General features: G+C 42.0%; 1 protein-coding gene and 1 pseudogene across 4 annotated transcripts in view; one reads left to right on the top strand and one right to left on the bottom strand.

Annotated features, from left to right (window-relative positions):
* The window catches only part of LOC105468106 (caspase 10), a 44,859-nt gene that overhangs the window by 10,302 nt on the left and 12,488 nt on the right, over positions 1–22,069 (bottom strand). The window contains exons 5-9 of one of the 4 annotated variants that reach the window (XM_011718084.2): positions 20,034–20,143; positions 11,805–11,841; positions 9,649–9,740; positions 7,202–7,310; positions 5,825–6,317 (exon numbers count right to left, since the gene is read on the bottom strand). In XM_011718084.2, the coding sequence (XP_011716386.2) occupies positions 5,825–6,317; positions 7,202–7,310; positions 9,649–9,740; positions 11,805–11,841; positions 20,034–20,143 (841 nt within the window). The other 3 variants (XM_011718083.2, XM_071073173.1, XM_071073174.1) reach the window with 3 other exon arrangements.
* On the top strand, positions 449–1,968 carry LOC139357031 (NADH-ubiquinone oxidoreductase chain 4-like; annotated as a pseudogene).

Below are 22,069 nucleotides of genomic sequence, written 5' to 3'. Positions count from 1 at the left end.
AAAACAAATAACCCCATTTAAAAATGGGCAAAAGACTTTAACAGACATTTCTCAAAAGAAGACATGCAAATGGTAGACAGGTATAAGAAAAAAGTAAATAGTTTAAGCCAAAATAAATGATTTCAACTCATTAGATTATGATAGAACATACTTACCAAATGCCCTCTATTTACATAAATATCATACGAGCATTTATCATATCACTTCTGGGGGTATTAATCTATCAATCCCACCTAATATCATCCCTCCTATGCCTAGAAGGAATAATATTATCATTATTCATCATAAATACCCTTATCGTTTTAAATATACACTTCATCCTAGCAAATATCATACCCATTACTCTACCAGTATTTGCTGCCTGCGAAGCCACGGTAGGCCTTGCTTCACTAGTTTCAATTTCCAACACATATGGTTTAGGCTATGTACATAACCTAAATTTACTTCAATGCTAAAAATAATTATTCCTAGAATTATACTACTACCAATAACATGACTCTCTAAAAATTATATAATCTGAATCAATATGGCTACCCACAGCCTAATCATCAGCTTCATTGCCCTATTATTCTTTAACCAATTCAACGATAATCTATTCAACTTCTCATTAACTTTCTCCTCTGATCCGCTAATATCACCCCTTCTAATGTTAACAGCCTGACTACTACCTCTTATAACTATAGCAAGCCAGTACCACCTCTCCAGTGAATCACCCCTATGGAAAAAACTGTATTTCCATATTGAGTTCCCTACAAATTTTTCTAATCATAGCATTTACAGCCACAGAACTAATTGTATTTTATATTCTCTTTGAAGCTACACTTATCCCTACCTTAATTATTACCACCCGATGGGGTAACCAACCAAAACACCTCAATGCAGGTACATATTTCTTATTTTACACACTAGTGGGATCCCTCCCCCTACTTATACTTACTTATGCCCAAAATATCCCAGGCTCACTGAGCATGATAATAATAACATTTAGTACTCAAGAACTACCAATCTCTAGATCCAACAATCTCATATGATTGGCATGAATAATGGCCTTCATAGTAAAAACACCCCTATACCAACTTCGCCTATGACTTCCCAAAACCCATGTATAAGCCCCTATTGCCAGCTCAACAGTACTTGCAGCAGCGCTCCTAAAATTGGGCGGCTATGGCATAATGCGACTTACCCTCATCCTCAGCCCTCTGACAGAACATATAGCCTATCCTTTCCTGATATTATCCTTATGAGGCATAACTGTGACAAGCTCTATCTGTCTACGACAAACTGATCTAAAGTCAGTCACTTATTGCATATTCCTCCGTAAGCCACATGGCACTTGTTGTTGTAGCTATCCTCATTCAAACCCCCTGAAGTGTTACCGGTACAATTATCCTCGTAATTACCCATGGACTTACTTCGTCCCTACTATTCTGCCTAGCAAATTCAAACTACAAGCGAATCCACTGCTGAATCATATTACTCTCTCGAAGACGTCAAACATTACTTCCACTAATAACCTTTTGATGACTCACAGCAAATCTCACCAACCTTGCCCTACCTGCCACTATTAATCTAGAAGGAGAACTCCTTGTAACAATGGCTTCATTCTCCTGATCAAACATTACTGTCATGCTCATAGGACTTAGTATATTAATCACAGCCCTTTATTCCCTCTATATACTTGTCACAACACAACGAGGAACACTAACATACTATATTAACAGCATTAAACCTTCCTTTACACTAGAAAACATACTAATATATATACACCTTTCACCAATTCTCCTACTATCTCTAAATCCTAAAATTATTATAGGACTTACACCTTGTAAATATAGTTTAATCAAAACGTTAGGTTTTGGGTCTAATAACAGAAGTCCGCAACTTCTTATTTACGGAGAAAGTATGCAAGAACTGCTAACTCATGCCCCCATGCCTAACAACATGGCGTTCTCAACGTTTAGAGGATGAGAGTTATCCATTGATCTTAGGAACCAAAAATATTGGTGCAACTCCAAATAAAAGTAATAATCATGTATTTTTCCATTACTATAATAACCTAATCTCCTTAACCTTACCAATTATTATTACCTTTATCAACCCTCGCAAAAAGAACTCATATCTATACTAAGTAAAAACAGCTATCACATGCACTTTCACCATTAGCCTCATTCCCACAACATTCGTGTGTACAGACCTAGAAGCCATCATCTCAAACTGATATTGAACAACAATCCAAACCCTAAAAGTCTCATTAAGTTTCAAACTAGACTACTTCTCCATAATGTTTATTCTAGTAGCACTATTTTTTTTTTTTTTTTTTTTTTTTGAGACGGAGTCTCGCTCTGTCGCCCAGGCTGGAGTGCAGTGGCGCGATCTCGGCTCACTGCAAGCTCCGCCTCCCGGGTTCACGCCATTCTCCTGCCTCAGCCTCCCGAGTAGCTGGGACTACAGGCGCGGTGTAGAGACGGGGTTTTACTGTGGTCTCGATCTCCTGACCTTGTGATCCGCCCGCCTCGGCCTCCCAAAGTGCTGGGATTACAGGCGTGAGCCACCGCGCCCGGCCTCTAGTAGCACTATTAATCACTTGATCTATTATGGAATTCTCAATATGATACATAAAGTCAGATCTGAACATTTTTCAGTTTTTCAAATACCTACTTATTTCCTCACCACAATATTAATTCTAGCTACCGCCAACAACCTTTTCCAACTTTTTATCAGATGAGAGGGCGTAGGAATTATATCTTTTCTACTAATTGGCTGATGACATGGCCAAGCAGATGCTAACACAGCAGCGTCCAAGCAATTCTATACAATCGCATTGGTGACATTGGCTTTAATTTTAGCTATAGCATGATTCCTCTCATCCTCCAATACATGAGAGCCTCAACAAATACTTATCCTTAACCCTACCCCCAACCTTCTTCCATTAATTGGTTTTCTCTTAGCAGCAGCAGGAAAATCAGCCCAACTTGGCCTCCACCCCTGACTTCCTTCCGCTGTGGAAGGCTCAACCCCAGTCTCAGTCCTGCCTGACTCTAGCACTATAGTTGTGGTGGGAGTTTTCCTACTTATCCGCTTCCACCCCTCAACATCACTAATCATCACGGAAATGCAAATCAAAACCACAATGACAGCTGGGCGTGGTGGCTCAGGCCTGTAATACCAGCACTTTGGGAGGCTGAGGTGGGTGCATTACTTGAGATCAGGAGTTCCAGATCAGCCTGGCCAAAGTGGTAAAACCCTGTCTCTACTAAAAATACAAAAATTAGCCAGGTGTGGTGGCACATGCCTGTAATCCCAGCTGCTCGGGAGACTGAGGCAGAAGAACTGCTTGAACCTGGGAGGCAGAGGCTGCAGTGAGCTGAGATTGCACCACTGCACTCCAGCCTGACAGAGTGAGATGTTGTCTAAAAAACAAACAAAACAAAAAACCCATAGTGAGATGCCACTTCACTCAAGTTAGAATGGCTATTATCAAAGAAACAAAAGCAAACACATGTTGGCGAGGATCTGGAGAAAAGGGAACACTTATGCACTGTTGGTGGTATTTAAATTAGTACAGTCATTATGGAAAATAGTATGCCAGTTCCTCATAAAATTACAAATAAAAAATACTATATGATCCAGCAATCCCCATACTAAGCATACAGACAAAGAAAATGCAATCAATATGTCAAAGAGATATCTGCACTCCCTATTTACTGCAGCATTATTTACAATAGCCAAGATATGGAATCAACCTAAGTGTCCAAAAATGGATATATGGATAAAGAAAATGTGATATTTATAAGCGACAGAATACCATTCAGCCATAAAAAAGAAGAAAATTCTGACATGTCTGACAACATGAATGAGCCCAGAGAACATCATGTTAAATGAAATAAGCAAGACTCACAAAAAAATCTGCATGTTCTCACTCATGTGGAATCTTTGTTTAAAAAGTTGATATCGTAGAAGCAGTGAGTAAAACAGCAATTATGGAGATGAGAGGGAAGGAGGGAAGGGAAGATGAGGAGAGGTTAGTCAGTGGGTACAAAGTTACAATTAGATAGGAGGAATAATCTCTGGTGTTCTATTGCACAGTGGGGTGACTATGGTTAACAGTAAGGCATTCTGAGTTGGGCACTGTGGCTTGAGCCTACAATCCTAGCTACTTATAAGGCTAAGGCAGGAGGATTGCTTGAGCTCAGAAGTTCAAGACCAGCCTGGGCAACATGGTGAGATCCCATATTTAAATCAATCGATCAATCAGTAAGGTGTTGTATATTACAAAATAGCTAGAAGAGAGGCTTTTAGAGGTTCTCACCACAAAGAAATGATAAATGCATGAGGTGATGGATACACTACCCTGATTTGATCATTATACAACACATATATGTATTGAAATATCAAATTATAACCCTGAAATATGTAGTTATGAAGTATTAATTAAAAATAACAAAGAAATTTCTGGAGTACCAAAAAAAAACCAGACATTGCTTAATTATGCATGTATACTGTCTCCTTTTAATATTGTTGAATTTTTAAAATAATAATAATTTAAATATTCACATATTTTTATTATCTGTCCTTCCTTTACTGGACTTTTAGCTCCCTGGAGAGCAGATTTTGTCTCTCTTGTACACAGCTGCACCTCCAGCCCCCAGTTCGATACCCAGTACAGTAAGCACATAGTATGACCTCAATAAATATTGCCTTGTTACTGAAGCCATAGACATTAGCCTCTGATGTCTGTGATGAGGATGGAGGGGCTGGTAAAGAAGAGAGAAAAGCAAAGTTGACTCAAGACTCCAATCCTGAATTCCCAGAAGAGCACTACGGCCATTCCTTCAAATGGAAATTCAGGAGCTCCTGGAGAAGGCTGGGAAGATGAGCTCAGAAACATGTATGCTGAATGTGAGGTCCAAGGGCTAAACAGAGGTAGGATATCTAGCGGGCTGTTAATGAGATGGGCTCAAGCAAGTCATTCATTGGCCCAGCAAATGTTTAACAAGCTCACAATATATCAGGTCAGGGGCTGAGGATATAAAGTTAAATGAAACAGGGTCTCTGCCCCCCAGGAATTCAGAGACGAGTGGGCCAGAGATGGCAACTTTGGAGACGTTTTCATGGAGGTGCCCATGGCCTCTAGATATAGCTACAGCTTCCAAGAGGAGAGCATGTGGCAAAGACAGAAGGCAATCTGTCAGAGCAGTGGCAAATAGAATGCCAAAGATAGCACATAAGTGCTCAGGAAATAGGAGTGAGTGATAAATAAACAAAGGAACAAATAAAAGGCCCCGATGCTTTTGTTCACACTACTCCCTCTGCCCAGCATATCTTTCACCTGATTCTTTACCTAACATCTATTTGTCATTTCTAGAAGCTTCCTCTCATCCTTCAAATCTGGGCAAGGTAGTCATTCTGCATGTTCCCGTAACACCTATACTTCACAATGTGCACTTACCAGCTGGGGATGCCCTTCCCCGTCTGTTTGTCTATCCCTCTAGCTTATAAGCAACCTGAGGGCAATGACCCTGTCTTTTTTTTAACTTTATCTTCCTTTCCAGGTCCAGGCTGGTACTCAATACAAGGTTGCTAGATGGATGGATGGATGGATGGATGGATGGATGGATGGATGGATGGATGGATGGATGGATGGACGGATAGATAGATGGATAGATGGATAAATAGATAAACAGAAAGGTAGGCAGATGGATGAACAGGTACATGGACAGAAAAATTTAGAACTCTCACCCTTACCAAAGGTGTTGAATGAGAGTAAAATAAAAAATAAATAAAACTAATTAATTAAAAATGAAAGAAAAAAAAGAACTCTCACCTTGGGACCAAGACCTTCAGATGATTACACAGAGATTGAATATACCAGCTGCCTTCCTCCACATGCCGAAAGGATACATAGCCTGGGACAGTGGCCAGACCAAGTAGGAAGTCAGCCTCGACGGGAATACTGTCCTGCAGGGAAGTGGGTGCCTGCTCAGGGTTCAGAGCATCTGCTTCGATGGATTTGGAAAGCTGTATCTTTTCACCTTGGCAGGCCTGGATGAAAAAGAGTTTAGGTTTTTCAGCCAGTCCAGGGCACTGCAGGGCTGTGAAGTGAGACATGATTTCCCGAATGGGAATGAGGGCCTCATCCGAAGAGTAGACAGCTCCGTCTTCCCCATGGGTCAGAATACAGAACACAAAGCAGTCCCCGTCGGCATGGGCTGGATTGCACTTCTCCTTCTGCAGGACCTCCTCCATTTCCCCTTTCGTCACATTATTGTATATATGCACTGTGAACCCAAGCCACTGGAACACACCCTTCAGGATCTCTGTTTAAAAAAGAAAAAAAAAAGGAGAGAGAGAGAGAGAAAGGGGAAATAAAAAAATGATGCAAAACAAAAGGAAGAACTTAAACAAGGCCGGGTGCAGTGGCTCACACCTGTAATCTCAGCACTTTGGAAGGCCGAGGCAGGTGGATCACTTGAGGTCAGGAGTTTGAGACCAGTCTGGCCAACATAGCAAAACACCATCTCTACTAAAAATACAAAAATTAGCCAGGTGTGGTGGCTCACGCCTGTAATCCCTGCTACTCGGGAGGCTAAGGCATGAGAATGGCTTGAGCCTGGGAGGCAGTGGTTGCAGTGAGCTGCAACTACACCACTGCACTCCAGCCTGGGCAACAGAGCAAGACTATGTCTCAAAAAAAAAAATGAAATGATGCTAATAGTTACAAAAATTGCACAGCAAATAGCCTAAAGCTTTGGATTATTTTTATTTTCATAACCATAAAATCTTACAATGAATCTCCTATCATGTAATACCCAGTGTTGTCACAACAGTCCTGAGAATTGGCAGTGGCCAGTGTTTCATTTCATCTGTTTCACAGTTGAAGAAGCTGAGGTCTCTTGACTCTCCCATGATCACACACCTAGTTAGTGGTGGAGTTGGAGCTCACACCCAGGTTGTCTCGTGCCAGTCCAGCATGCTCTCCCCCAGTACACGCTCTCCTCTATTCAGAATTGTGAATAGTCAAAGACTCTTGCTACTCTTTAGCAGACTGGGTGATGCCCCAGGGATATACAAGAGGCTCAGAAACATAATAATCATCCTTACACATATATGGAAAATAAAAGTCACAGAAAAAAATGTGAAAATAAAAAATAATTTTAAGATCCCCAATTTGCACTTGATAAACTATGCTAGACTTTCTTACCAGCATCTTTATGGGTTCCTCGTCTGTCCCGCAGGGAGATAAAGCTGTGGTTGTTGACAATGACACAGAGGCCTCTGTGGTTCCGATCCATCCTGTACGTAGGTGCCAGCTTGAAGAACAGATAGAACCACTTAGTAGGAATCCTCATCTTAGGGCCTTAAATGTTTCTAACCAACCATACCAATGGGTCCACTGTGAGGAAGAGCAGGATGTATCTCTCCATGCCAGTTGTTTAAACCATGTTTGTTGTTGTTGTTGTTGTTGTTGTTTTGCAACAGAGTCTCACTCTTATTGCCCAGGCTGGAGTGCAGTGACACGATCTCGGCTCACTGCAACCTCTGCTCCCAGATTCAAGGGATCCACCTGCTTCAGGTGCCCACCAACACCCCCAGATAATTTTTTATTTTTGGTAGAAGTAGGGTTTCACCATGTTGGCCAGGCTGGTCTTGAACTCCTGACCTCAAGTGATCTGCCCACCTCAGCCTCCCAAAGTGCTGGGATTACAGGCGTGAGCCACCATGCCTGTCCAAAACCATGTTTTTATACTCTAGTCTAAACCCCTTGGAATATTTATGCCACATTATTTCCAAAGTTACTTTTTTTTTTTTTTTTTTTTTTGAGACGGGAGACTTGCTCTGTCGCCCAGGCAGGAGTGCAGTGGCGCGATCTCGGCTCACTGCAAGCTCAGCCTCCCAGGTTCACGCCATTCTCCTGCCTCAGACTCCGGAGTAGCTGGGACTACAGGCGCCCGCCACTGCGCCCAGCTAATTTTTGTATTTTTAGTAGAGACATTTGAAAGACTGGGGATTCTGACCACTCTGCAACTCACTTTTACTGCATAATTGTGATCTGAATAAAATTTCAAAGATTCTTTGTTAAGTCCTAGAGCCCAGGACAAAGGATAAATCTCATTTGCACTGAAGATCAGACACTTCCTTTCTTTCAGGATGCCACTCCCAGTATCAGAGGCAGAGAGTCCTCAAGATTCTGGCCCTAGTGTGGAATTAGCTAATTAATTTCAAGGGGAAATACCAGGTCCTGATTAAAATTCAGACTTCGGCCGGGCGCGGTGGCTCAAGCCTGTAATCCCAGCACTTTGGGAGGCTGAGACGGGCGGATCACGAGGTCACAAGATCAAGACCATCCTAGCTAACATGGTGAAACCCCGTCTCTACTAAAAAAATACAAAAAACTAGCCGGGCGAGGTGGCGGGCGCCTGTAGTCCCAGCTACTCGGGAGGCTGAGGCAGGAGAATGGCGTGAACCCAGGAGGCGGAGCTTGCAGTGAGCTGAGATCTGGCCACTGCACTCCAGCTCGGGCGACAGAGCAAGACTCCGTCTCAAAAAAAATAAAAAAATAAAAATAAAAAATAAAATAAAATAAAATAAAAATAAAATTCAGACTTCACCTGGTTTGGCTGGAGAAGCGCAATCATGAAAGTTAAGAAAATGGAATATGTATATTAATATTGTCAAACCCAGGGTTTATGCAAAATTATCTTCATTTTCATATTAGCAACACGAATGAAGAAAGCATATGCAAGGATTTCATGAGACAACATAAATATCAAAGATTTTTTTCAGATGGTTCACTTCTGGAGTGATCTGATGCCTTCAAAAAAAGGGAAATCTCTTTTGTAATTTTATTTCTGAGTATAAAAATAATATACAAAGTGGCATGATGGTACTCGGGTGGCTGAGGCAGGAAAATTCCTTGAGCTTGAGAGTTCAGGACAAGCCTGGGCAATATAGCAAGACCACCATCTTTAAAGATATATGAATATATATATGTGTGTGTATATATATCTATATACTTAATATACAAGTATATATAAAGTATACTTATATATAAAGTATATATATAAATGTATATATTCTTATATATAAAAATGGCTGATATATATTCATATATAAAGATGGCTGTATATTCAGTTTTAAAAATTCAATATATAAATATAAAAATTCAATATATAAATTCACAGTAGGAATTTTAAAATATGTGCAATTAGTTTTGAAGACTATTGTAACCAGCATGTGATGGCAAATTAGCTGAGCTGCTTTAGCAGAGCCTCTGTGCAGCTAAAATCATCCTTGAAATCATGGTACATCTTTATCCAAGCAGAAAATAAGTGGCTTCAATGGATAAGAAAAGAAACTACCCCTCTCCAGAAATAACCCAAAGGGTATGCATGACTCAAAGTGCAATAGCATTTCCTCCATAGTCAAAGGGATCAATCACTTCTGATTGATAAGAAAAAGGTGGGAAGAACAGAGATCATTATAGAGAGAGGGAGAAACAAGTTGGAAACAAACAGCTTGGAGCCCTTAAAGTCATCAAAGGCCAGAACCTAGGGAGAGAGCCCCTAAAGAAACCGTCCTTTTGATTGAATTTGGGGAAAAAAAAAAAAGTTTTTTATTAAAAACAGAGAAAAAAGAAACCATCCAGACCTTTGTGCTGGTTTCAGAGTTTAGAGTGTTAGCAGATGCTCCTGGCAACCCCCTGGAGACCAGGCTTGGTGCACCATCTGTGGCTCTGTTACCTAGAAAGAGAGGTACTCAGACTCCAAATATCTTCCCCAAGCACTTAGATTTCTTTACTGATAATTTTCGCATCTAATTCTGGAGAATTATGCTTCTCTCAAGGCCCTCCTGAGACAATTCAGCCACCATGCCTTTCCTGATAGGAGAGACTGATGTGTCTTCGCATTCCTTTTTGCTTTGTCTGGGTTGGAAACTATGCTGCTGGCAGGGATTGGGTGGGGAATTGATTAAGATTGCATGGATCAGCTCAAGGGTTCCAGGTCAAGTATGGTTGGGTTGAGTCAGCATTTATGTCACTGGATATAAAGAGGCTAGGTGGACCTCGAGAAGAAAAAAGAGGGAGACTGGGCATGGTGGCTCATGCCTGTAATCCCAGCACTTTGGGAGGCCAAGACGGCAGATCGCTTGAGCCCAGGAGTTCGAGACCCCATCTCTAGAAAAAAAAAAAATACAAAAAATTAGCTGGGCATGGGGACACACACCTGTAGTCCCAGCTTCCTGGGACGTTGAGGTGGGAGGATCACCTGAGAGGTCAAGGCTGCCGTGAGCTATGATGGCACCACTGCACTCCAGCCTGGGCAACAGAGTGAGACCCTGCCTCAAAAAAAAAAAAAGAAAGAAAAGGAAAAAAGGGAAAAAGAAAGTTCCAGCTGGGCATCAGCTGAGGATCACACTGCTTTGAAGTGTTCCTGCCAGCTCCCTGATTCATCTGGATTCTGTCACAGAGAGAAAGTCAGCGATGGGTTATTTGTCACATGACACTAACAGGAAAATGTAACATCAAACAGTTTTCTTTTTCCATTCGCAGAAAATTTGTAGTAGAATCCACCAAATTCTGTCCTTGTCTCTGGGGCATGAGTTGGTTATTAACTACTGCTAAGGGTCAGTCCTCAGGCTGAGCAAGTCCATATTCCCCAGACCAGAAAACACAGCAAAAGGGATCCAAGCTTCAGTGGCTCAGAGCACCTATAAATTAATTCCTCCTTACTATGGGAGGAGGTAACGCTCCAGGGGAAGTCACGTCTAAATTTTGGAACCGCAGAATTGTAAAGCTGAAAGAAACTGCCTTATTCTTCAGAGGGGTGAAGCAGTCACCTGAGCTCACATAAATAGACAGTGGGAGAGCCTAGTCTTAGGAGAGTAAGCTCTGGAATCAGACTGCTGGGTTCAAATCCCAGCTTCGCTTCTTTTTAGCTGCAGTGCCTTTTAGCTGCAGTGCAAAGCACTAGATTTCATGGGTCTCAGTTTCCTCATCATTAGTGAGAATAACAGTAGTACCTACCTCCAGTGATTGGAGGGCTGAATGACATAATCCCTGGAATCTCTCTGAATAGTGCCTAGTACGTGACAAGTGCTTAACCTGGTCAATGTTATCAACATCATAGCACACAACCTCCATGTTAGGCAAAAAGAGAAATTGCTAGCAAAGCTGTGTGTCTTGGACTCTGAAGGATAATTTTCCAGAAAAATAAATAAATAAGGAATGGTCTGTGACAAACTTTCGATACCACAGAAAGACTTCGCCAAAGCCTGTTTGTTCATAAGCAGTTTAACCTGATGGCAGATTCTGGAATATTTTCCTAAGGTTATGGTTTCTGGGCAGGGATTCAGGGAACTAAGCACACTATCCTCAAGTCCCTCCTCTTGCTTCTTCTCTCCCTCTGAAGCAACATGTGGAACCACTCCATAGAGGACACACGCCCAGACTGCACATTCTGCTGTCACTACTGGTCTGAAGGCTTCAGCCCTGCTGGGGACTGTTTCTGCTGCACAGAGGGTGATGTAATTCTGAACGGTGGAAGGAGAACAGCTGCCTGCAGTCTCTAGAATCTGCTATACTAGGCATTCAGAGCAGAAACCACCCAGCCCTCTCCATACTGCCATAGAAAAGCCTAGTATAATCCATGCATTCAATGTCTTGCCCTGAATTGGAATAAAAAATGAATTATTCATTATTTGTAAAGTCTCTCTTCCAAGTCACCTTGAATTCCTTGGTATATATCAAATATGTCTATCCCTGCCATACTGATCTAAGTTGTAAAAAGTATATTAGAAACACCTACCATTACTCCTTGCATGCTTATCTTGCTGGGACTCCTCCTGCTGAGGAAAAAAAAAAAAAAAAAGGCATAAAACATAGGAAATTCACACAGCATGAGGAACAAAAACGAGACTTGATGCAGGGAAGCACAGATATCTAATCCACAGTCATAGAAAAGGTCACTGGGCCAGTTGCGGTGGCTCATGCCTGTAATCCCAGCATTTTGGGAGGCCAAGGCAGGTGGATCACCTGAGGTCAGGAGTTTGAGACCAGCCTGACCAACATGGTGAAACTCTACCTCTACTAAAAATACAAAAATTAGCTGAGTGTGGTAGCGAACACCAGTAATCCCAGCTACTCAGGAGGCTGAGGCAGGAGAATCGCTTGAACCCAGGAGGCAGAGGTTGCAGTGAGCCGAGATGGCAGCACTGCACTCCAGCCTGGGTGACAGAGCAAGACTCTGTCTCAAAAGAAAAAAAAGAAAAGTTATTTGGCAGGAAATGGGAAAAGAACCAACTCTCTCCATCCAAAGGAGAAGGTTCACAAAGACGCACTGGCAAAAATACAGTGTGACATACACTCAAGGGTACTTATTCATTGCAGCATTATTTGCACTAAGGACTGGAAATAGCCTAATGTCCACTAATAGGAAGTGGTTGAAAAACCGTGGTATGTCCACATAGTGGAGTAAGATGCCAAGGAAAGCCTCTATACCCTTCTCCAGGGGAAGCTGTCATATGAAGAAAGCAAAATGAAATGGTATTTGAGTATACTACCTCTTTTGTAATAAAGGGAAGATATGGGTTGGATTTTCTTCAAAAGTAACAATAAGATAAATCAAAAAACAAATAAAAATGGTAATAGAGGCGGGGAGGAGAGGCAAGGATGCACTACTTTGGGCATATGTTAATGTTTTATATAATTTAATACAAAGTTAAAACAAAGTCTAAGACCCTGTCTTTTCTGCACCCTCCTCCCCATTCACCATTACCCCCTTCCCCCTATGACTCTCCGCCATCAGCCTGCAGCAGAAAGCCCCCAAGGGGACCTGACCAAGGTGTGGGGGAAGGGCTGCCCCTGACCTGTGTGAGGGGACTGACAAATCACCCCCAAGTTCCTGCGGATGCCTCCCTGCTCAAGCCCCCAGGTTTCGGAGCTGCACAATACTGTCATTTGCTCCCCCAGCTCTGGGGGAACAAATGCAAAGGAGACTTAGCTTCACTTTCCAAAAGGCTTCCTGCCTTTCTTTTCATAAGCCACTGTTCCCTTCCTGCAGAATCCTAGATTTCTTCTAAGCGGCAGACAAGGACCTGGCCAGACTGCCTTCTGGTTTTGTCCAGCAGTTGAGTGAGTCTTCTGGGACTAGGGGCAATGCAGACACAGCAGCAGGCTCTGCCCAGCCCCTCCAGGCCCTGGCTTTCCTTGATTTGTTCTTCCCTTGGCTGATAAAGTCAGCCAGAACACGGACTAGAAAAAAGATTTAAGGTCTAATCTGCGTTTCTTCTCCTGAGAATGTTGCATCCTCTGTTGACACCTCTCAAGTCTCTATGTCAGAGAGGAATGAATGAATGAATGAGTGAGTGAATATCCCACAGCCTGGCCACACTCAATCATCTTTCAACTTCTTTTGATTGTTTTCAAGAGGAGTCCAATAGGGCCTTATAAAGAAGCAGGTGTTAGGTCTCCTCCATAAAGAGACATGCCTCTCCTTAGGAAAACGTTATGCCACACTAAAAAAAAAACTGATTTGGCCGGGCACGGTGGCTCACGCCTGTAATCCCAGCACTTTGGGGGCCGAGGCAGGTGGATCGCCTGAGGTCAGGAGTTCGAGACCAGCCTGGCCAACATGGTGAAACCCCATCTCTACTAAAACTACAAAAAATTAGCTGGGTCTGGTGGTACGTGCCTGTAATCCCAGCTACTTGGGAGGCTGATGCAGGAAAATCACTTGAACTTGGGAGGCAGAGGTTGCAGGGGGCCGAGAAAAAAATCAGTTCAATTTTTAAACATATTAGGAGATGTTGCTTAAAATTCAATGAGAGTTTCTTCTCACTGAGCCTAATTATTGGCAGTGTTTTTTTAAATTAAAAAAAAATCCTCAGGTGCTTAAGAAACATGAGACATTTCACCAAGTTTTATTTTATTCATCACTTGATGGAGAGGGAAAGGGCTGCCCAGATAACTTTTAAGACAGCTTCCAACCCTAAAAGTCTATGAAAACACATGAGGTGCTGTGCCCCAGTCCCCCTGCACTTCTAGTACCGCCACAACTATCCCCCAACTGCATGTGGCCGTGGCCAAGTCATCATCCCACGTCCGCAGAACCACAGCGCTTCAGAGGCCACAGCTGAGCCACGCCCCTTTAGAAACCACTGAATTTCTCAGTCAACAAGCAGAATCGTGTGTGTGTGTGTGTGTGTGTGTGTGTTTCTACATGCATGTCAGTATCAGAGCACAAAACTAGTTGAAAAAGTGGGTGGGAAGAGTTACATTTAGCAGACAATTTAACTTAGAATTCGGGAATCCTAAAATGTCAGTGCTGGAAAACCACATTTTAAAGAGCTTCTGGGATGACCAGGCACAGCAGCTCATGCCTGTAATTCCAGCACTTTGGGAGACTCGGGAGGGTGGATCACCTGAAGTCAACATGGTGAAATCCTGTCTCTACTAAAAATACAAAACAAATTAGCCAGGCATGGTGGGGGGTACCTGTAATCCCAGCTACTAGGGAAGTTGAGGCATGAGAATCATTTGAACCCGGGAGGCTAAGGTTGCATTGAGCCAAGATTGCACTCCAGCCTGAGTGACAGAGCGAGACTCCATCTCAAAAAAATTAATTAATTAATTAATTAAAATAATAAAGAGCTTCTGGGGGAGTGGGGAGGTGGGAAGGGGTTTGCAACTCTCTAAACGAAGCTATGCCCATGGCCAAGGATTGGCCCATAAATGTTGGTTTAATTGGATTACAGTAAAACAATCAAGGGGAGCAGCCTCTCTCCCTCAATACCTCAATCAGATATCTAAGTGCTTTTCTAGGATTGGAATTAATTTAATCAAGGGCTATTTTCCTAGAGAAAAGAAATCAGTTTAAGATTTTATAAATAATTGCAATTCTGTCTTATTTCCCATTGGGGGAGATGGGGAATTCAAATGAACAAACTCACAGCAAGCAGGCGGAGGTGTTACCGTTTCTTTTAATTAAGGAGGTACTTAATCTCTGAAGATCACTTACAAAGTGCCCTCCCAAAGCTGAGAGTCCCTCAAATGGCTAAATACCTCCACCTGCCAAATGGGGTTCAGGGCAGAGCCACAGAGCAGGCCTCTCCCGGCTATGTCACGTCCTGATTGCCTGCATAGTCTTCAGGTGGGCATTTGCCCAGCCTTTGCCAAACTCCAGGAGCTACAGGTCATCTGGCCAGTTTCCACTGCCTCCTTCATTTAAAAAAACAAAAACACCTTCCTGGGGAGAAAGGAGGGTCCTTCTTTATAGTAGAATGCTGATAGCCAACGTACGAATGTGGAGAGAATACTGGAGTCAGAAAAGCATTGTTTTACAACCAACATGGATCACACAAGAATCATCAGCGGACGCTCAATCTAGGGGGAAACTTTTCATGTGCAGCAGGATATTTACAGAATCTTAAAATGTCTCTCCAGCACTTGCTTATTAATTGTGTGGGGAAAAAATAGTAATTATATAAAATTAACTACAGAGTGATGATATTCAGAAAATATCTTGACTAAACAATCAAAACTAGCACCACAAATAGGGGGGCAGATGGACATGATGTATCTCCAGATGGGATGCCCTGAGAAAGACACAAACATCACTTCGGTGATATTCTGGCCAGAATGTACAGCTTGAATCTAATTATGAGGAAACACCACATGTACCAAAGATAAGGAAAATTCTATTTAATGAAAGGTAGGAGGAGTGACTGCATTTTTCAAAAGTCTCGATGGCATAAAAGAGGAAATTAAATGTCATAACAGCTGTGGAAATGTTCAAGATTAAAGGAGACTAGGCCGGGCATGGTGGATCACGTCTGTAATCCCAGCACTTTGGGAGGCTGAGGAGGGCAGATCATTTAGGTCAGGAGTACGAGACCAGCCTGGCCAACATGGTGAAACCCCATCTCTACTAAAAATACAAAAATTAGCCGAACATGGTGGTGCACACCTGTAATCTCAGGTACTTGGGAGGCTGAGGCATAAGAATTGCTTTAACCTGGGAGGTGGAGGTTATAGTGAGCCGAAATCATGCCACTCTACTTCAGCCTGGGTGACAGAGTGAGACTCAGTTTAAAAAAAAAAAGATTAGCCGGGCGCGGTGGCTCAAGCCTGTAATCCCAGCACTTTGGGAGGCCGAGGTGGGCGGATCACAAGGTCAGGAGATCGAGACCATCCTGGCTAACACGGTGAAACCCCGTCTCTACTAAAAAATACAAAAAACTAGCCGGGCGAGGTGGCGGGCGCCTGTAGTCCCAGCTACTCGGGAGGCTGAGGCAGGAGAATGGCGTGAACCCGGGAGGCGGAGGCTGCAGTGAGCTGAGATCCGGCCACTGCACTCCAGCCTGGGTGACAGAACAAGACTCCGTCTCAAAAAAAAAAAAAAGATTAAAGGAGACTAAAGGATCATGACAACTAAATACAATATTGTATTGCATTATATTGTATTTTTAATTTTTATTATTTTCTTTTAGAGAGGATCTCACTATGTTGCCCAGGCTCACCTTGAACTCCTGGCCTCAAGTGGTCCTCCCACCTCGGCCTCCCAAAGTGCTGGGATTACAGGTGTGAGCCACCACACCCAGCCTTGTGTTGTATTTATATAGGATCCTATGTGGAATTTTGTACCAGATGGTTTAAAAACTGTCAAGGACATTATTGGGTTCAACAGACAAAATTGGAATATGGACCATTGATTTGATAAAAGTATTATATTAGCATAACTTTACTGGCATTGATAATTGTGTCATAACTCTGTAAAAGAATATCCTTATTATTAGGAAATACACACCAAAATATTTAGGAGTAGGCCGGGCGTGGTGATTCATGCCTGTAATCCCAGTACTTTAGGAAACTGAGGCAGGCGGATCACGAGGTCAGGAGATCCAGACCATCCTGGCTAACATGGTGAAACCCTGTCTTTACTAAAAAATACAAAAAATTAGCCGGGCATGGTGGCGGTCGCCTGTAGTCCCAGCTACTCAGGAGGCTAAGGCAGGAGAATGGCGTGAACCCAGGAGGCAGAGCTTGCAGTAAGCCAAGATCACGCCACTGCACTCCAGCCTGGAAGACAGAGCGAAGACTCCATCTCAAAAAAAAAAAAAAATTTAGGAGTAAAAGGCCACTTATACTTACTCTCAAAAAGTTCAGAATGTATGCAACTTACTCTCAAAAAGTTCAGAAAAAAATTATGTGTGTGTGGAGAGAGAGGGAGAAAGAGAGAGCAAGTGTGAGTGAATGCACAAAAATAATAAAGCAAATGGGGTAAAACACCAACAACAGGTAGGTAAATCTAGGAAAACAGTACATAGGTATTCTTTGTATTATTCACATTCTTGCAACTTTTCTATAAAATTGAAATTATTTTTAAATCTAAAAATTGTAACTGTAAAAATATCAGACCATGACAGTAGTAAAGAAGACATAAAATAATTTTTAAGAATAAAAAATAAAGGCCAGGCACAGTGGCTCACACCTGTAATCCCAGCACTTTGGGAGGCCAAGGTGGGCATATCACTTGAGGTCAGGAGTTCGAGACCAGCCTGGCCAACACAGTGAAACCCTGTCTCTATTAAAAATACAAAAATTAGCCAGGTGTGCTGGTGCATGCCTGTAATCCCAGCTGCTTGGGAGGCTGAGGCAGGAGAACCGCTTGAACCTGGGAGTTAGAGGTTGCAGTGAGCCATGATCCCACCACTGCACTCCAGCCTGGACGACGCGTGAGACTCCGTCTCAAAAAAAAAAAAAAAAAAAAGGATTAAAAATAAAACTTCTACAAACAACTGAATTAGAAAATGAACAAAGGACTTAGACATTTCTCTAAAGAAGATATACAAATGGCCAAAAAGCACATGAGAAGATGCTCGACAGCCCTAGTCATTAAGGAAAGCAAATCAAAACCACAAGGAAATAGAGCCTCACTTCCATTAGGATGCCTACTATCAAAAATGAAAGAAAATAATACGTCTTGGTGAGGAAGTGTTGCTGAGGATGTGTGCACAGTTGGTGGAAATGTAAAATGGTACAGTCACTGTGGAAAATAGAATGAAGGTTCCTCAAAAAATTGAAAATAGAATGACTATATAATCCACCATTTCCACTTATGGGTACAAACACAAAAGAATTGAAAGCAGCATCTCAAAGAGATATTTTTACACCGACATTCATAGCAGCATTATTAAAAATAGTCAAAAGGTGGCAGCAGCCCAAGAGTCCATCAATGGATGAGTGGATAACAAAATGGAGTACAGTAAGTCCTCACTTAGAGTCATCAGTAGGTTCTTGGTAACTCCGACTTTAAGTGAAATAATGAACTGTATGCTATAGAAACTTAACTCTTAGGGTTTTTTGTTATCGTTTTTTGAAACAGGGTCTCCCTTTGTCACCCAAGCTGGAGTGCAGTGATGCAATCTCAGCTCACTGCAACCTCCACCTCCCAGGTTCAAGCTATTCTTGTGCCTCAGTCTCCCAAGTAGCTGGGATTACAGGTGTGCGCCACCACGCCCGGTTAATTTTTGTATTTTTAGTAGAGATGGGGTTTCACCATGTTGGCCAGGCTAGTCTCGAACTCCTGGCCTCAAGTAAGCCGCCTGCCGTAGCCTCTCAAAGTGCTGGGATTGGAGGTATGGGTCACCATGACTGGCCAACTCTTGATTATATCAATTAGCCTATGGTAAAATTGGTTTCATTATGTAGTATGTGGCTGGGCGTGGTGGTACATGGCTGTAATCTCAGCACTTTGGGAGGGTAAGGCGGGAGGATTGCTTGAGCCCAAGAGTTTGAGATCAGCCTGGACAACAAGGCGAAACCCCACCTCTACAAAAAAATTTAAAATAAAAATAAATACATTATACAGTATGCTATCACTTAAAGTCAGTTTCCAAAAATCTATCAACCTTGTAAATGAGGACTTACTGTATATACACACAGTGGAATATTATTCAGCCTTTAAAAAGGAAGGAAATTCTGAGATATGCTACAACTTGGATGAACCCTGAAGACTTTACACTAAGTGAAATAAGCTAGTCACAAAAAAACAAATACTGTATGATTCTACTTATATGAGGTACCCTGAAAAGTCAAATTTATAGACAGAGAAAGTAGAACCGTGGTTTCCAGGGGTTGGAGGGAAGGAGAAAATGAAAAGTTATTGTTTAATGGGTACAAAGTTTTACTAAAAGATGATTAAAAAGTTCTGGGATGGATGGTGGTAATGTCTGCACAACAATGTGAAGGTGTTTAACATTACTGAACTGTATACTTAAAATTGATTAAGATGGTAAATTTTGTTACGTGTATTTTACCACAATTGAAAACAAAAAACAAAAAATTTCCCAGACCAAGCTAACTCATTGATGCTGACAGATGTTGGCAAAGAAATTACCCAAGTCTGCTGGAGGAACCACAGATCCCAGGGAAGACTGTCACATATCTCCCAAGGATCATGATCACATTGTGAGGAACAGATTGCAAATTCTCCCAACGTTTCCCCTTCCACCCGTCCTTTCAGAGCGGAGCACCACAGAAACCAGAAACCCTTGCCCTCTGGGTTGTCCAGCTACATGCTTGGCAAACCTCTTGTTCAATACAGTAAGAATTTCAAAACAGTAACAGCAGAACATTAAACAAAGCTCTGTACTTGAACTCTGGAATTACTATCAGGCGCCCTGTACTCCATAGATTATATGTCCCTAAAGCTGGCTCTAATTGCATCCCACAGATAAGAACAGAGGAACCATTTCAGAGCAACTCAAGGGTGTGTGGAGTCAGTTCAGACTAACTAGTGAGAGCTCAAACTAACTAGTTCTCACTAGCCGGCTAGTGTCAGTCAATTGTTAAATTTTCAGAAAATGTGCACTCTGGTTGATATCATGTTGTTTACTTGCAATCACCATGGCGAGAGCATTTACAGTAAATGGTACAAACCGGAGCCAATCTCTCTTTTTCTTTTTGGGGGGTGGGAGGGGGGGGTTGGAGGGTGGAGCCGGTTGTTAAACATTGACCAGCACACCACTGAACCTACCGGTAAGGCTTCCAAGAATGTTTTAATGTCTGCTTGGGAAACTAGTTCTTCCTCTCCTTGATACAATGACTCGGCTTCCTTGTCTACAGGAGGTGTCACTATCTGGGCAGCTGAAAATAAAATCACAGACAGGAAAATAAAAATTACCTTCTGACTAGTAGCAATCCAAAATAACCAGCCATCAAAAGCAGCCATCAAAAATAATTATTTTGAAGAGAATTGTAAATTTTTTTTTTTTTTTGAGTCAGGGTTTCGCTCCTGTTGCCCAAGCTGGAGTGCAATGGCATGATCTCGGCCCACTGCAACCTCTGCCTCCCAGGTTCAACCAATTCTCCTGCCTCAGCTTCCTGAGTAGCTGCAATTACAGGCACGCCACCATGCCCGGCTAATTTTTTGTATTTTTAGTAGAAATGTGGTTTCACCATGTTAGCCAAGCTGGTCTCGAACTCCTGACCTCAGGTGATCCACCCGCCTCGGCCTCCCAAAGTGCTGGGATTACAGGCGTGAGCCACTGCGCCCAGTCTGAGAATTGTAAATTTCTCATTGCATTTGCTTATGGAAGCCTACATATATACCCAGAAAAAAAAATGTGTAAATTTATAAATTATTTTTATTCCTTGTATTGTTTTATTTTCTTTTCTATTGTTTTTGTTATTTTATAATTTTATTAGTTCCTTAAAATTACTATATATTTACTAAATTGTATTTCAAAACTTATTGTTGTTTTAAGCTGCTAAAAAAAAAAAAGTTATAGTGCTTAATGTACCAGATAATTGCCAAGTAGAGATTTCAAAAGCATTGTCTCAAAAAATAATATCAGAATTCAGGCTATAATAGCGAACAAAGAAAGAAGGAAAGGAGGGTAAAAAGAATGTAAGAAAAAAGAAAATCCATTTAAAAGTGGTAATTATATAAAAATGTTATAGCCATAAAATGATTTCTAAGGGACCATTAATAAAAACTATCTATATCTGTATTATTAATATATTCATGAAAATGTCAGCTATGGCCGGGCATGGTGGCTCATGCTTGTAATCCCAGCACTTGGGAGGCCGAGGTGGGTGGATCACTGGAGATCAGGAGTTCAAGACCATCCTGGCCAACATGGCAAGACTCTGTCTCTACTAAAAATACAAAAATTAGCTTGGCGTGGTGGCAGAGACACCTGTAATCTCAGCTACTCAGGAGGCTAAGACAGAAGAATCGCTTGAACCTAGGAGGCAGAGGTTGTGGTGAGCCGAGATCGTGCCATTGCACTCCAGCCTGGGCAACAAGAGCGAAACTTCATCTCAAAAAAAAAAAAAGTCAGCTATATTATGTGGGGGGAAAAGCAAGTTTTAGAATATGATTAGCATGGTCTTTGTTAAAAATATACATGTCTCTCTGTGTGTGTGTATGTAATATCTCTGTACACTTACAATTGTTTCTATATAGAAGGAAATCAATAACTATATATTCCAAACAGTGGTTATCTTTGGGAAATGGGTTAGTAATAGAAAAAGAAGAAAAGGAGAAAGACTTTTACCTTCTACACTCTATGTTGCTTTAATTATTTGAATTTTTATTTAATTTTATTATAATTATGTACCTTATTTTAATAATAAATTAAAAATACTAGGCTGGGCGAGGTGGCTCATGCCTGTAATCTCAGGACTTTGGGAGGCCAAGGCAGGTAGATCACGAGGTCAGTAGTTTGAGATCAGCGTGGCCAACATGGTGAAACCTTGTCTCTACTAAAAATACAAAAATTAACTGGGTGCGGTGGTACATGCCTGTAATCCCAGCTACTCGGGAGGCTGAGGCAGGAGAAGAATTGCTTAAACCTGGGATGGGGAGGTTGCAGTGAGCTAAGACCGTCCCACTGCACCGCAGCCTGGGGAGAGTAAGAGTCTGTCTCAAGAAAATACCAAAGCAAACACCAAGGCTCAAGATAACTTAGAAAGTTAGCCAGGTGGTCCTTAAACAAAGCCAGTGTCCTCGCTTGGACTTTGGATCACACACACTTACAGGAAAGTCTAAACTCTGCACACCTACTC

This window comes from Macaca nemestrina, chromosome 11, assembly GCF_043159975.1.
Source record: "Macaca nemestrina isolate mMacNem1 chromosome 11, mMacNem.hap1, whole genome shotgun sequence".
Taxonomy (NCBI): domain Eukaryota; kingdom Metazoa; phylum Chordata; class Mammalia; order Primates; family Cercopithecidae; genus Macaca; species Macaca nemestrina.
The sequence above is the reverse complement of the archived record's forward strand: the minus strand, read 5'-3'. Positions and strand labels throughout refer to the sequence as shown.